Source organism: Podarcis erhardii (assembly GCF_964252035.2).
Source record: "Podarcis erhardii genome assembly, chromosome: 4".
In the NCBI taxonomy this organism is placed as follows: Eukaryota; Metazoa; Chordata; class Lepidosauria; order Squamata; family Lacertidae; genus Podarcis; species Podarcis erhardii.
This window is the reverse complement of record NC_138508.1, coordinates 3,439,968-3,457,006: the sequence shown is the minus strand read 5'-3', so window position 1 is coordinate 3,457,006 and position 17,039 is coordinate 3,439,968. Positions and strand designations below refer to the sequence as shown.

Sequence of the window (17,039 nt, the reverse complement as noted above, 5' to 3'; positions counted from 1 at the left end):
ACGGAGCCCCCAAAGCATGACTCCGTCAGTCGCTGGTAGAATCTGACAGTGGGCGTCTACGGAATTTACGCCAACATAAAAGCTCTTTGACAGACATGCGCTTTCGAGACTCTCTGCGTGACAGTTTCCGGCGAAGGGTGGGCGTTCCCAACGGGGGTCCCGTTACCTCTCCACTACTCTCACTGGAAGCATCCCAGAGCCTCCCCTCCGCTGTGACTCCTGCACTCCCCCTGCTGGTTCCCTCTTCTACTGCAGATTCTCTCCTATTCTCCTGTGGCCTGTCCACCACCTGTCTCTCCGATGGCAGTTCCCTGACAGGTTCCTTCCGATCTCTCAGAGCCTTCCTGAGAGCACAGATGGGTGAGCGAGACTCGGCTGGCCCTGGAACACGAAGAGGCCATGCAAGCCAAACTGGGAGCAGTGGGGGAATCTGGGAAAACCCAGTGCAGAAGATCCTGGGTGAGGAGGACACCCTCCGCTCAGAGGTGCAGAGCCAGCAGGTGAGGCAGTTCTGCTGCCAGGAGGCCAAAGGACCCCGAGAGGTTTGCAGCCGACTCTACCACCTTTGCCATCAGTGGCTGAAGCCAGAAAGGCACACGAAAGCTGAAATGCTGGATCTTGTGATCTTGGAGCAGTTCCTGGCTGTCCTTCCCCTGGAGATGGAGAGCTGGGTGAGGGACTGTGGAGCGGAGACCAGTTCCCAGGCGGTGGCCCTGGCCGAAGGTTTCCTCCTGAGTCAGGCAGAGGAGAGAAAGCAGGTGAGAGAGACTTTCCTCCGGATACTCCCAAGGCCTCCAAACAGGACAGAAAACATCCCATCATGCTCTTCTGATGGCTCATTTTTTTCCTCCTGAGTCAGGCAGAGGAGAGAAAGCAGGTGAGAGAGACTTTTCTCCGGATACTCCCAAGGCCTCCAAACAGGACAGAAAACATCCCATCATGCTCTTCTGATGGCTCATTTTTTTCCCCCTGGGAAGGCATCCATGGAATGAGATCTGTCACCCTTGAAGCTGTTGGCCCTGACATTCATTTTTTAATCCTTCTCCCCATTCTCTCTCTCTCTCTTTTTTTATAATCATGTTTTATTAATTTTCCATACAATCATTCCACAATACAATTTCTATTAAACTTTTCAATTTTTGACTTCCTTCGGCTTTTCTGTCAATCATTCGAATTTAGTTTCTTTAAATACACATTTCCAAATTTTTATATTGCCTTTATCCCTTCCCCCCTCTTACATTTTACTTTTTTACAATATTTCTTATTTTATCACAGAGCTTCTCTAAATGCCACTAACGTTATTTCATTATCACTTAAACATTCCCAATAATCTGTTAATTTTCCCCAGTCCTCGATGAACTTTTGATCTCGTTGATATCTGATCTTCCCAGTCAGTTTATCAAGTTCTGCATAGTCCATCAGCTTCGTTCTCCATTCCTCCAACGTTTGTAATTGTTCTTGTTTCCATTTCTGAGCCAATAATATTCTTGCCGCTGTTACTGCATATTGAAAGATTTTATGGTCCTTTCTATTCATTTCGTTGCCTACAATTCCTTAGAGAAAAGCCTCTGGTTTCTTAACAAATGTATATTTCAACATTTTTTTCAATTCATTATATATTAACTCCCAGAAGCTTTTCACTTTCTTACATTCCCACCACATATGAAAAAATGTACCATCTGTTTCTTTACATTTCCAACACTTCTTACATGTTTTGTACATTTTTGCAAGTTTTACTGGTGTAATATACCATCTATACATCATTTTCATAATATTTTCCTTTAATGCAGTACATGCAGTAAATTTGATACTTTCATTCCATAGTTTTATCCAATCATTAAATTGTATATTATGTCCGATATCTTTGGCCCATTTTATCATAACTGATTTAATTTCTTCCTCTTTTGTATGCCATTCCAACAATATCTTATACATTTTGGATAGGATTTTATATTCACTATTTATTATATCTGTTTGAAATTTAGAGTCCTTCTCTGCATATCCATATTCTTTAAAATCTTTTTTAAACATTTCGTTTATCTGAAAATAATGCAACCAATCATACACAGATTCTTTCACTTCTTCATATGGTTTCATTTTCCATTTCCCCCCTTCTTTCATAATCAAATTTCCATATGTAATCCAATTCTTTCTCATATTAGTTTTTTTAACAGACATAACCTCTAACGGAGACAACCAGTGTGGAGTTTTTGGTTCGAGTAGGTTTTTATACCTCTCCCATACTTCTGTTAACGATCCTCGAAAAATGTGGTTTTCAAAACTTCTATGGATTTTCTTCTTTCCCACCCATAGATACGCGTGCCATCCAAATCTATTATTATCAAATCCTTCCAAATCTAACAGTTCTGTATTTTCTAGTTTTATCCATTCCTTTAACCAACAGAGACACGAGGCTTCATAGTACAATTTCAAGTCTGGCAGGGCGAAGCCTCCTCTTTCCTTTGCGTCAGTTAGTAACTTAAATTGAATTCTTGGCTTCTTTCCCTGCCAGATATACCTTGAAATAACTCTTTGCCATTCTTTAAATACCCCGGTCCCCTTGATTATTGGAATCGTTTGATACAGAAATAATAATTTTGGTAGCACGCTCATCTTTATCTTTGAAATCCTTCCCCAAAATGACAATTTCATTCGTCCCCACACCTCCAGATCTTTCTTTATCCCATTCCACACTGGTATGTAATTATTCTGATATAAATCTATGTTTTTGGGGGGTTATCCAAATTCCCAAATATTTCACCTTTTTCACCACCTCTATGCCAACTTGTTGCTGTATATTCTCTATCTTATCTTGATCATATTCTTAACAATTATTTTAGTCTTCTTATTCAGTATAAATCCTGCTATTTGGCCAAATCTTTCTACCTCCGTAAGTATATTTTTCACACTTTCCTTTTTTTTTTTTTAAATAATATTTTTATTAAGTTTATAAAATACAGAAAAAAAGAATAAAAGATAGATATAGAAAATAAAATAAAGAAGTTACAAATTTCCATAATCCTTTTTTTCAGCCAATCCAATGGACTTCCCCGCATCTTCCTAACCCTGCGTTCTCTTTACAGATAGGTAGCCGTGTTGGTCTGCCATGGTCAAAACAAAATAAAAAAATTCCTTCCAGTAGCACCTTAAAGACCAACTGAGTTAGTTCTAGGTATGAGCTTTCGTGTGCATGCACACTTCTTCAGATACGAAGAATATTGTTATCTGAAGAAGTGTGCATGCACACGAAAGCTCATACCTAGAACTAACTCAGTTGGTCTTTAAGGTGCTACTGGAAGGAATTTTTTTATTTTGTTTTGACCTGCGTTCTCTGTGATACAAAACATCAGCAATTTGTTAACTTATTTCAAAACTTATTGTATCTTTCATTTTATCATGTTATCTAATTTCCAAAATGTTGTAACCGACATCTTATACGTTTTAGCTTGAACATAATAAAGTTATTTCATTATTCCACCTCTGACTTCTTGTACCTTAATTTTCATTTCATTAATTTACAATTGCTGAAGCTAGAATTTCCTCAAAAGTGCATTTTTTAACATTCATACAACTTATAATGTTTTTTCAAATAGTCTTTAAATTTTTCCCAGTCTTCCTCGATTGTTTCTTCCCCCGAGTCTCGGATTCTGCCAGTCATTTCGGCCAGTTCCATGTAGTCCATCAACTGCGTCTGCCATTCCTCCAGCATGGGTAAATCTTGTGTCTTCCAATGCTTAGCAATCAGGATCCTTGCTGCAGTGGTAGCATACATAAAAAAAGTTCTATCTTTCTTAAGTACTCTCTGGTCTACGATGCCCAGAAGAAAGGCCTCCGGTTTCTTAGGTAAGGTAAATCTAAGTACCTTTTTTAGTTCATTATGAATCATCTCCCAAAAGGCCTTCACTTTCGGGCAAGTCCACCAGAGATGAAAGAATGTCCCTTCCGCCTCTTTACATTTCCAACATTTGTTATCAGACAGGTGATATATCTTAGCAAGTTTGACTGGGGTCATGTACCACCGGTATATCATTTTCATAATATTTTCCTTCAAGGCACTACATGCCGTAAATTTTATTCCGGTGTTCCATAACCTTTCCCAGTCTTCAAACATAATGTTGTGCCCCAAATCCTGCGCCCATTTTATCATGGCGGATTTGACTGTCTCGTCCTGTGTATTCCATTTAAGCAGCAAGTTGTACATTCTCGAAAGTAGTTTGTTTTTTGGCTCTAACAGTTCTGTCTCTAATTTCGATTTTTCCACCTGGAATCCAACCTTTTTATCCACTTTAAAAACCTCCTGAATTTGAGCATAGTGCAACCAATCTCGCACCTTGTTTTTTAATTTTTCCAAGCTCAGCAACCTCCAATTGTCTCCAATTTTTTCAATTATTTCCCAATATTTAGGCCAATAGGCTTCCATGTTAAGTCTCTTACGTGCCTTGGCCTCCACCGGTGAGAGCCACCTCGGAGTCTTACTCTCCAATAAGTCCTTATATTTTGTCCAGACCAACAAAATTGCTCTTCTGACAATATGGTTTTTAAACAATTTGTGAACTTTAACCTTGTCATACCACAAATATGCATGCCACCCAAAAGCATTATCAAACCCTTCCAGATCTAGGACATCAGTGTTTTCCAATAAAATCCAATCTTTCAACCAGCAGAAGCCTGCAGATTCATAATATAACCTCAAGTCTGGCAGGGCAAATCCCCCTCTTTCTTTCGCATCAGTTAGTATTTTAAACTTTATTCGGGGCTTTTTGCCCTGCCAAACAAACTTAGAAATATCCTTCTGCCACTTTCCAAAACATTCCACTTTGTCCACGATCTGTAGGGCCTGGAATAGAAATAGCATTTTCGGCAATACATTCATCTTTATAGCTGCTATTCGGCCCAACAAGGAAAGTTTCAATCTTGACCATATTTCCAAATCTCTTTTGATTTCTGACCAACATTTCTCATAATTATCTTTAAACAAATTCAAATTTTTGGAGGTCAGATACACCCCTAGGTATTTTACTTTTTTAACCACATTTAATTCTGTTTCTTTCAGGAACTCATCTGTTTCTGTAGTTGTCAAATTTTTTGCTAAAACCTTAGTTTTTTGCTTGTTCAGCTTAAATCCCGCCACCCGACCAAAGTCAGAAATTAATTCTAGCACTCTTTTAGTACTAGAGACTGGCTCCTGTAATGTTAATACCAAGTCATCTGCAAAAGCTTTCAGTTTGTATTGTTTCACTCCGACCTCAATTCCTTGTACAGACCGGTCCTTTCTAATCATGTTCAATAGCACCTCCAGAACTGAAATGAACAATAGGGGGGATAGGGGGCACCCCTGTCGTGTCCCTTTTTCAATTTTAAACCCCTCTGTCACCACATTGTTTACTATCAGCTTAGCTTTTTGTTCTGAATAAATTGCCTCTATTCCATTTTCAAACCCCCGCCCCACTCCCATCCCTTCCAAATTTTTCTTCATGAACATCCAAGAAATGTTGTCAAAGGCTTTCTCCGCATCAATAAAAATTAAAACCGCTCTAGTGTTAAGATTTGTTTGTAGAAGTTCCAAAATGTCAATAATGTTTCTTGTATTATCAAACAAATGCCTACCGGGGAGAAAGCCAGCCTGGTCCTTATGGATCACTTCATTGAGTACTTTTTTGAACCTACTTGCCAAAATATCCGCAAAAATTTTGTAATCCACATTTAGGAGTGAGATGGGGCGGTAGTTCTTAAGCTGGGTCTTTTCAGATTCTTGTTTGGGTATCAGTGTGATGAAAGCTTCTTTCCACGTCTCCGGTGCCTTCCTCCCCTCCATAATCTGATTGCAGACCTCCAACAGAGGTTGTATCAAATAGTCCTTCAAAACCTTATAGTATTTGGAGGTAAGTCCATCAGGGCCTGGAGATTTGCCTAGTTGAAGGTTCTGAATGGCACTTTCAATTTCTTGCGGAGTAATATTACTATTCAGGGTAGTTCTCATTTCCTGGGTTATTTTTTGTAATCCATTAGTTTTAAGGAATTGATCCACCTCAAAGTCTTTCTGTGGCCCTTGTGAATAAAGTTCTTTGAAATATCTCTGGAAACACTTTCTAATTTCCTCGGGTTTCTGAATCATTCTCCCTTCTATCTCTAGATTTGTAACTGTATTAAGTTTTTGTCTCTTTTTCAACTGCCATGCTAGCAGTTTCCCACACTTGTTTGCTGATTCAAAGGATCTTTGTTTCATTTGTTTAATTTTCCATTCCACCTCTTGATTTATCAATTTCGAATATTGTGCCTGGAAAAATTTCACTTCTCTCAGCACTTCCTTCGACTTGGGCTTAGATCTTAATTTTTTCTCTCCTTCTCTTATTTTCTCCAATATCTTCTTCTTTTCATTCCAGAACTTTTTCTTGATCGTATTTTGTTGTATAAGAAACCCTCTCATAACTGCTTTACTTGCGTCCCAGATTGTTCTTTTTTTCACAGTGGTGTTTAAATTTATCTCAAAGTAGTCCTTTAAAGTTTTTTGGGCCTTCTTAACAATCTCCTGATCCCTTAATAGGGTGTCATTCATTTTCCATCTATAGGATCCGGTTATGTTTAATCTCAGTTCCACTTTCAGAGCGTTATGGTCGGAGCAAGTTTTTGGGCAGATTTCCACTTTTCTAGTCTTAGGTGCCAGTCCTCTAGTTACCCATATTTGGTCGATTCGTGTCCATGTCAGATGAGCTTCAGAAAAGAAAGTTCCTTCTTTTCCTAGGGGGTTCTTAACCCTCCATATGTCAATTAAGTCCATGTTGTCAGTCATTTCAAAAAAAGTTTTAGGTAGTCTGCCATCTTTCGTTATGTTAGCACTTTGCGACTTATCCATGTTTACAGATACGACCCCATTCATATCACCCAACATAATGATGTTGTTATAGTCTAAATAGTCCAGCATAATCTCGTGCAACTTCCTAAAGAATTCCGATTTTCCTTCATTTGGTGCATATATTCCTAATATCAAAAATTTTTCTCCTTGTGTCTGAATTTCAATCGCCAAAATTCTGCCATGTTCATCTTTAAATAAGAATTTCGGTGACAGGCTCTCCTTTGCATATATCACCACTCCTCTTTTCTTAACTTTGTCCGAAGAAATAAATTCTTGGCCTAATCTTTTATTAATTAACACTTTTCTGTGGAGCCTTGTCACATGTGTTTCTTGCAAGCAAATAATGTCCAATTGTTCTTTTTTCAAAATATGAAATACTTTTTTTCTTTTTTCCGGAGAGTTTCCGCCATTTATATTCCAGCTGAGAAGCTGCAGAGACATCCTGGTTTAGTTGGTGGGTCCTACAATGGGGTGTCTAGGTTTTCCTCCGATCCCGGAGGTGGTGGTGCTGGTCCAGATCCAGATGGTGTAGGTTTTGGTGGTGGTCCCGATGGTGGTGGTGGCCAAGAAGCTGCAGCTCCCTTTTGTAGGTCCTCCTCGTGGTCGTGTAGGAACTTCTGTTGATCCTCAGGTGTTTTGATTCTTACCTTCCTTCCTTTATAGGTAAATGATAGTCCTTGTGGAAACTCCCACCTATAAGGAATTGCGTTGTGTCTTAACAATTTGGTCAGGTCTGTGTAAGTGGTCCTGAGATCCAATAGATGTTTGGGTATATCTCTGTAGATTTCAGCCTTTTTACCTTCTATCTCCAAAGATTTTTTAAAATGTAGGCCTAATATCTTATCTCTTTCCTCTCTTGATCTCAAAATAACCAAACAGTCTCTGGCCTTATCTTTCTTTACCGATCTTCCCAGTCTAAAGGCCGTCACAATTTTGAAATCTTTGTCTTCCTCAATTCCCCAGAATTTGGAAAATAAAAGTGTCAGAAATCCCTCTAAATTACCTACCTCCAATTCTGGGATGGCCCTTAACCTGAGATTATTTTCCTTACTTTTCAATTCAACCAGTGACAGGTAGGCTTGTTGTTCCCCTACCTCTCTTTTCAGAGGCCTTACTTCCCCCTTAATCTCATCAACTTTTTTATTTGCCTGTTCTGCTTTTTGATTGGCTTCCTCAGCTAATTTATAATTTTCAGCCGTAGCTCCTTGCAAATTCTCTATTGCCTGAGTATGCTGGGAAACCTGGTCAGATAGTTTACTAATAGAGGATGTAGCTTGATCAATTTTTAATGACTGATTGTCCACCTTTTGGTTTAAAATTGCCAGTTGCTTCAAAATTTGTTTCAGGACTGTTTCAGATCCTCCAGTTGCCATATCTTCTGTAACAGGCTGCTCAGTTTCCACCTCCTGTGCTGTTAGCACAGTTGGGACAGATGATCTGCGTTGATGAGTTAAAGTTGTTTGAACAAGTTGCACAGATTTCTTTTCTTTTTCTTTTTCTTTAGCTTTGGCTGCTCTTGTTTTCCCTGAGCCGCTCATTCCACACCTGCCTCAGTTCAAGGTCAAATTGTCTTTTATTCCATAAGAGAGACAAGTCCAAAATATAAACAATTAAACCACAAGAAGTCTCAATAAAATACAGTTCCCAGGCCACTATGTCTCCACAATCCTCTAGGGGGGTTATTTCAAAGTTTCAAGGAAGGAGAGAACTCTTTTCCGCCATTGAAGTTCCTATATTCCCCGTATTAAGTCTTTGTAATTCCAGAGTACAAAAGGAAGGTTCCCAAGGCTTTCTATTTCTTGAATAAAAGCCACAAGGTGTCAAGAATGGTCCCAGCAACAATGTTTAAACGTTAATGTCTCAGTCTATGTAACAGTTTAAACTTCAGCAACAGTATCAGCAGTTTGACAGTTCTCTATTACGCTCTGGCAGCCCGACGACTGGGTTGTCCCTTTTAACTCCGTATAACTCAAAGATAGGAAGAAAGTTCCAAAAATAGAGTCCACAGGTTTAACAAAGATTTCCCTTTTAACTTCTAAAAGGCAGAGTCTATCAATGCGCCTTTGTTCTGCTTTTACGATCCTTTTTGAACGCTACAGCGCTCTTCAGAGCCCTTGCTTTGATCTAATTAGCAGGATCGGAAGACGGACTTCCTGTTACTCGCCTCCCGTTTTCAGTCAAAATCTTCAAATTTAGTCCAAATTTAGTCCAAAATTTAGTACCCCTTACTCACGGGTATGTAGCTGTCAAATTCAGTGTTTTCAAGAAGAAAGGTCAGCGCTCATCGGCAGCAGCAGCGCGGCTTTGCATCCACGAAAAGAGCGATGAACTCACAGCGCCGCTCCCCCTTTCACGTTCCGGAGCCCCTTACGAGGTTCCTTCTTCGTTTCTGGGGGGGCTTTTGGCGCCCGCCGAGTCCCACGGCCACAGGCTCACTCTGCCTGTGGTTTTTCTTAATGGGTCTCCGCTTTGCCGCAGCGGACGACCCTTTTTCGCGGAGCCCCTCTTCACAGAGTAAAGAGGACCGCCATTGCCGTTTTGCGCTGCCTCCGGAAGCCCTATTTTTCACACTTTCCAATGGCTCTTCCACCGTTAGGACCAGATCATCGGCATAGGCTTTCACCTTATATTCATTCCGGCCTACTGTAACCCCTTTTATTGTCTCATTTTCTCTTAATGATTTTAGAAGAACCTCCAGTACCATGATGAATAACAATGGTGAGAGTGGACATCCCTGTCGCGTACCTTTGGATATCCCTATTTCCTCCGTAATCACGTTATTTACAATTAGTTTCGCTTTTTGCTCAGTGTAGATTGCTTTTATTCCATTGAGAAATCCCTTCCCCACTTCCATATATTCTAGGCTTTTTAACATAAAGTCCCAAGAAATGTTATCAAAGGCCTTTTCTGCATCCACAAATATTAGCACCCCATTCTCTCTTTTGAATCCTTTTTCTTTTTCAGGGAAAGGATCTCTTTGCAGAAATGGGCCAGATTTCTTCTGAGGCAGAGAGGCCTCCGTTGAACACCAGAGAGAGGCCACTGGGTAAGAAGGGAGGAGGTTTTTCTCCGTTTAGTCTCATTCTGTTCGTTTTCCAACTCATCTGTGGGTTCTTTTCATTTTTTGTTGGGGGAGATAGTGGGACCAAGAGCCCAGAGGAGGGGAGATATATTTCGGCACAACTAACATCTGAAATGCACCCAAACATCCAAATGCACTCAGCAGGCAAGAATTTATCAAATGCCCGTCTGTAGTTTAGATGCACTGATTCACATCATAGAATCATAGAGTTGGAAGAGACCACAAGGGCCATCGAGTCCAACCCCCTGCCAAGCAGGAAACACCATCAGAGCACTCCTGACATATGGTTGTCAAGCCTCTGCTTAAAGACCTCCAAAGAAGGAGACTCCACCACACTCCTTGGCAGCAAATTCCACTGTCAAACAGCTCTTACTGTCAGGAAGTTCTTCCTAATGTTTAGGTGGAATCTTCTTTCTTGTAGTTTGGATCCATTGCTCCATGTCCGCTTCTCTGGAGCAGCAGAAAACAACCTTTCTCCCTCCTCTATGTGACATCCTTTTATATATTTGAACATGGCTATCATATCACCCCTTAAGCTCCTCTTCTCCAGGCTAAACATGCCCAGCTCCCTTAGCCGTTCCTCATAAGGCATCGTTTCCGGACCTTTGACCATTTTGGTTGCCCTCCTCTGGACACGTTCCAGTTTGTCAGTGTCCTTCTTGAACTGTGGTGCCCAGAACTGGACACAGTATTCCAGGTGAGGTCTGACCAGAGCAGAATACAGTGGCACTATTACTTCCCTTGATCTAGATGCTATACTCCTATTGATGCAGCCCAGAATTGCATTGGCTTTTTTAGCTGCCGCGTCACACTGTTGGCTCATGTCAAGTTTGTGGTCAACCAAGACTCCTAGATCCTTTTCACATGTACTGCTCTCAAGCCAGGTGTCACCCATCTTGTATTTGTGCCTCTCATTTTTTTTGCCCAAGTGCAATACTTTACATTTCTCCCTGTTAAAATTCATCTTGTTTGTTTTGGCCCAGTTCTCTAATCTGTCAAGGTCATTTTGAAGTGTGATCCTGTCCTCTGGGGTGTTAGCCACCCCTCCCAGTTTGGTGTCATCTGCAAATTTGATCAGGATGCCCTTGAGTCCATCATCCAAGTCGTTGATAAAGATGTTGAATAAGACCGGGCCCAAGACAGAACCCTGTGGCACCCCACTAGTCACTCTTCTCCAGGATGAAGAGGAACCATTGATGAGCACCCTTTGGGTTCGGTCAGTCGGCCAGTTACAAATCCACTGAGTGGTAGCATAGTCAAGACCGTATTTTACCAGCTTCTTTACAAGAATATCATGGGGCACCTTGTCGAATGTCTTGCTAAAATCAAGGTAGGCTACATCCACTGTGTTCCCTTCATCTACCAAGCTTGTAATTCTGTAAAAAAGCGAGATCAGGTTAGTCTGACATGACTTATTTTTCAGAAATCCATGCTGACTATTGGTGATCACAGCATTCCTTTCTAGGTGAGAGAAGCAGGCACTCTGGGCCTCCCCCTTACCTTTTTCCTCTTGCAGGTGACACAGTGATACTGGCTAGACCTCTTCATCCATCTCTGAATGGGGACAGAATGGAAGCAGCGGCTGTGGAACCAGATCAGGTCAGGGGAACCTGCCTTGTGGGGACAGAGGTCAAGGGGTGGAAGAATGTCCTAGCTCAAGGAGTGGTGGTGAACAACAGTGTTGTCTCAGAGGAGGACATTTCCCTTCTTCTTTTAGGGTCCAGTGTGTTTTGAAGATGTTGCTGTTTGTTTCACGGATGAGGAATGGGAGTTGCTGGATCCTGACCAGAGAGCTCTGCATAAGGACGTCATGGAGGAGAATCGTGGGATCGTGGCCTCTCTCAGTAAGGCTCCCTGTGGGATCATAATATCTGTTTTTAAATTCAAAATTCCATATGTGACGAACCTCATATATTTTCACAGAACTCAGCAGCACCCCCTACAACACCATAATCACAAAAAACCCCCCCAAAAAAACCTTAAACAGTAAATTACTGTTTTTTCTGTGAATGTTCTTCCTCCAGTTGCAGCTTATTAAAGAAGGATCAGCCTGGTCTGAACTCCCCAGACCCTTTTAAGTATAAATGTCAGAGATGTTAGGGAAGTTGAAGTAGCTTCTGTCAGCTTTTCTGTTTTTGTTTTTCCTCCCGTCAGTCTTTGGTTGTCCAAAGAGAAGACTGACATTGGAAATGGAGGGATGCCATGATGGAGGCCAACAAAATCCATTCAAGAGAAGAGCCAGGCTTGTCGAATCACAGGTTCCCCTAAGGATGTTGGTTGATCCTCGTTAATTAATGCACCCAACCCTTCAAAAAACCATCCATCTAGCCCACTTGTGTTATTCCTCTAATCCATTTCTCTTCATTGTAGATAGAGATGGACTGGAAATTAAGAACATGGGTGAGCATGAGAAAATCGCCACAATGGAGAAGCTGAATAAATATCTTGAAAATGGAAAAAGTTCCTATTCCACTTGCCGTCAAAGAAATCTCATTAGGAAGAAACCCTATGAGTGCATGGAATGTGGAAAGAGCTTCAATAATAACTCCAATCTCACTTCCCATCAGAGAATTCATACAGGGGAGAAACCCTATCAGTGTGTGGAATGTGGAAAGAGCTTCAGTCAGAGCTCCAGTCTCACTTCCCATCAGATAATTCATACAGGGGAGAAACCCTATCAGTGTGTGGAATGTGGAAAGAGCTTCAATCGCAGTGCCAATCTCACTTCCCATCAGAGAATTCATACAGGGGAGAAACCCTATCAGTGTGGGGAATGTGGAAAGAGCTTCAGTCAGAGCAGCAATCTCACTTCCCATCAGAGAATTCATATACGGGAGAAGCCCTATCAGTGTGTAGAATGTGGTAAAAGCTTCAGTCACAGCCACCATCTCAATTCCCATCAGAGAATTCATACAGGGGAGAAATCCTATCAGTGTGTGGAATGTGGAAAGAGCTTCAGTCAGAGCGCCGGTCTCACTAGGCATCAAAGAATTCATACAGGGGAGAAATCCTATCAGTGTGTGGAATGTGGAAAGAGCTTCAGTCAGAGCGCCCATCTCACTTCCCATCAGAGAATTCATACAGGGGAGAAACCCTATCAGTGTGTGGAATGTGGAAAGAGCTTCAGTCAGAGCGCCGGTCTCACTTTCCATCAAAGAATTCATACAGGGGAGAAACCCTATCAATGCTTGGAATGTGGAAAGAGCTTCAGTCAGAGCTCCAATCTCAGTTCCCATCAAAGGATTCATACGAAGAGTGGAAAACCCTTCATTATACAACTTTCAGCGCTAGGGAAAAACACACCAGTTTAAACAGGCCTTTGGCTGATTGACATTTAATGCCCTATTTAAATGTGGTGGGGAGTTGGGGGTTACAGGTTTTGGGCTGTGTGTTTTGTGTTTTCATTGTGTGATTTTATGTTGTAACCGTCCTGTGACCTGTGAGTGTAGGGAATGGGAGCCAGCTCTTAGAGTCTAAGGGGTCTTTGCCCCCCAAAAAGATATTTGAGGGGGCCACCCCCCCAGTTCATAGGGACAGCCATTCAAATGGCATGCTTGCACCGCATCCTCTGACTGTTTAACTGATGTGGGGCTTACTAAACCCCTCCTATATTTTATTCAAGTTGGCACCCCTGCTATAGGGCGCTATAGAAATGAAATAAATATAATAACACCATCTTGATCGCCTTCATCTGCACATGTTCCAGCTAGTCAATATCCTTCTTAATATTATCATTTAAAAAAAATTATGTGCCTATCATCTGAGGATTTCACGGTGCTTCACAACATAAACAGACAGGTTGAAAGCATGGCTTTCTCAAAAACAAGTTAAGCCCGATAAATCTCTCTTTTTCATTTCTTTTTTTGGATGCAGTTACAAACTTTGTTGATCAGGGGACTGCTGTGAAAAACTGCATCTCAATTTCAGTAAGGCTTTTGACAAAGTCCTCTGCGACATTTATGTGAGGAAGCTGGTAAAATGTGGGCTGAATGAGGTAACTGTTAGGTGGATTTGACTGACCGAACCCAAATTGTCCTCCTCCATGGTTCCTCCTCATCCTGGGGCAAAGTGACAAGAGGGCGGCTGCAGGGTTCTGTCCTGGGCCCATTTTTGTTCAACGTCTTTATAAATGACTTGGATGAAGGACCTGAGGGGATGCTCATCCCATTTGCAGACGACACCAAACGGGGAGCGGAGGCCAATGTGGCAGAAGGCAGAATCAGATCAAGGGCAGGAATAGTACCACTTTATGTCTGTCAGTCAAGTGTAAAGCATTCTAACACAGACCAGTTGCTTACCAGGCCTCCTGGGTACATAAAAATAGGGAGGTAGCTTTGATGTAGCTTCTGTTAATCTTTAGGTAGATCTTAGGGCCAGGAACAGAGTTCACATGGATGTGGTTTATTAGGTTTTTACAAAAGGAAAAACACATAACAGCCACAGAAGTGAAAACAAAAAACAAACAAACCATAATCAAAGATATAGAACAGACCAGAACAACAAAATGCAAAAAAATAAGATTCCATCCAACAAATTGAAAAATATAAATTCCAGCTTTTAAAATCATACTTAATTAACTTTCTTTCTTGACTTCCTCGCTCCTCCCTTTTTTGTGTTCCTCTTTGCCCAATCAGATACAGCAAATCCTTGCCCTCTTTCAAAGCTCATTTCTAATTGTTAGATTCATTCTGTTATGTCTCCAATCTTTCCTCCTTATACTTAAACTCCTTTAAACTATTATTTACCTTCGACATAATATATAGCCAGTGTGGTGTAGTGGTTAAGAGCGGTAGTCTCGTAATCTGGTGAACCGGGTTCGCGTCTCCGCTCCTCCACCTGCAGCTGCTGGGTGACCTTGGGCCAGTCACACTTCTCTGAAGTCTCTCAGCCCCACTCACCTCACAGAGTGTTTGTTGTGGGGCAGGAAGGGAAAGGAGAATGTGAGCCGCTTTGAGACTCTTTAAAGGGAGTGAAAGGCGGGATATCAAATCCAAACTCTTCTTCTTCTTCTTCTTCCTTCATGGTTCCTCCTCATCCTGGGGAAAAGTGACAAGAGGGGTGCTGCAGGGTTCAGTCCTGGGCCCGTTGTTGTACAACGTCTTTATAAATGACTTGGATGAAGGAACTGAGGAGATGCTTATCACATTTGCAGTGTGGCAGAAGGCAGAATCAGTTCAAGGGCAGGAATAGTACCAATTTATTCTGCCTTGGTCAGGCCCCACCTAGAATACTGTGTTCAATTCTGGGCACTACAATTTAAGTATCTTAAATTTTGTTTGCCCGGGGAAATCAAGAAGGTGGGGGAACACAATCCATCTTCCTTTTATAACACGTGGCAAATGTTTATTAAATATATAAATTGTTAAGACTGTTGCAGGAATCCACCCAACACTCACGGGAAAATGTATTGTGGTCTTTTAGAACAGGAATCCCCAAACTCTGCGCTCCAGATGTTTTGGGACTACAGCTCCCATCATCCCTAGCTAACGGGACCAGTGGTCTGGGATGCTGGGAATTGTAGTCCCAAAGCATCTGGAGGGCCGAGTTTGGGGATGCCTGTTTTAGAATAATGAAATGAAACTTTAACACATGACATGCTGAAAGTCTGAAATTCCATCAGGACAGGTTACTTTTTTTGTTCACTGTTGTAACTATTGCTTTCTGAATATTTATCTTCTGTACCATGAAGATAAAGAAAAATAATGTTTTTTAAAAAGGAGATGGGGAAATCATGTGTACTATTCCATCAATCTGCTTGCATGTGTTGAGTTTTCTTTGGAGACTGTAACTCCCAATAATTTCATTATCTGTATGTGTTTCTGTGTGTTCAGCACACATGATTGCAGGTGAGACTGAATAAAACACTTCATTGGAAAAATTAGAGGCATCTAATGTTCCCTGGAGTTTTAATAATAAATAATAATAATTTTATTATTTATACCCTGCCCTCCCCAGCCAAGGCCGGGCTCAGAGCGGCTTACAAGCAATAATAAAAACAAGATGAATGATTGCAACTTAAAAACAAAATTAAAATACAACATTGAAATATTGAAACATTAAAATATTAAAATGTAGCCTCATCGCAGGAGGAGAAGGAAAGGAAAAAAGAAAGAGGGAGGGAATCAGATTGGCTCCAAGCGAAAGGCCAGGCGGAACAACTCTGTCTTATAGGCCCTGCGGAAAGAAATCAGATCCTGCAGGGCCCTGGTCTCATGAGGCAGAGCGTTCCACTAGGTGGGGCCAGAGTTGAAAAGGCCCTGGCTCTGGTTGAAGCCAATCTAACTTCCTTAGGGCCTGGGACCACTAGGGTGTTGCTATTTATGGACCTTTAGGCTCTCCGTGGGGCAGACCGGGAGAGGCGGTCCCGTAGGTACGAGGGTCCTAGGCCGTGAAGGGCTTTAAAGGTCAAAAGAAGCACCTTAAATCTGACCCTGTACTCCACCGGGAGCCAGTGCAGCTTGAAAAGCACTGGGTGAATATGCTCCCATGGCAGGGACCCCGTGAGGAGCCTCGCTGCTGCATTCTGCACCCGCTGGAGTTTCTGGGACAGCTTCAAGGGCAGCCCCGCGTAGAGCGAATTACAGTAGTCAAGCCTGGAGATGACCGTCGCATGCATGGTGCTTTTGTTTGACACATAAAAAACTGGCTGCTCCCAAAGACTTGTCTGTCTCTGCACCACAACACTGCTTTGGAAGGGCTTCTTTCTGATTGGTGGTTAAAATGATTATTGGTTGGTGCTGGTGCTTCAGGATGATGAAAGGTACTTAACAAAAAAAGTTTGGTTTACAAAAAATTCCCTAAAGCCACGTTTCTCAGGCTAGGCTGGCCATTGTCCCGGTCCCACTCATCTTATGGTGGACTACAAAGCTCTTAACAGCTTCTGATCAGATTGCCTTCCCCCATGTATTCCCAACTCAACTGCTTTGAGAAAACTGGCACAGTTACCGGTTCCACATAAAACACCTGTACTTGTGAGAAATCAAAGTTTTAGTGTGGCGACACAGGTAGACTTTGGAACTCCCTGCCTGCATTACTTTTTCCCGCTTTTCTTTTTGGTGCCTGCAAAAATAAATAAATAAATATGTGTTTAGGCAAGCCCATCCA

At 41.7% G+C, this 17,039-nt stretch overlaps 1 protein-coding gene across 1 annotated transcript; it reads left to right on the top strand.

Annotated features, from left to right (window-relative positions):
- Nucleotides 1–356: 356 nt before the first annotated feature.
- On the top strand, nt 357–11,842 carry LOC309340648 (zinc finger and SCAN domain-containing protein 12-like; the record flags this gene model as incomplete). The annotated part of the gene is made up of 3 exons (XM_081859531.1): nt 357–758; nt 9,818–9,899; nt 11,452–11,842. 3 exons carry the CDS (start codon nt 357–359, stop codon nt 11,667–11,669), a joined length of 702 nt encoding a protein of 233 aa, XP_081715657.1. The 3' UTR covers nt 11,670–11,842.
- Between the last annotated feature and the right edge of the window lie 5,197 nt (nt 11,843–17,039).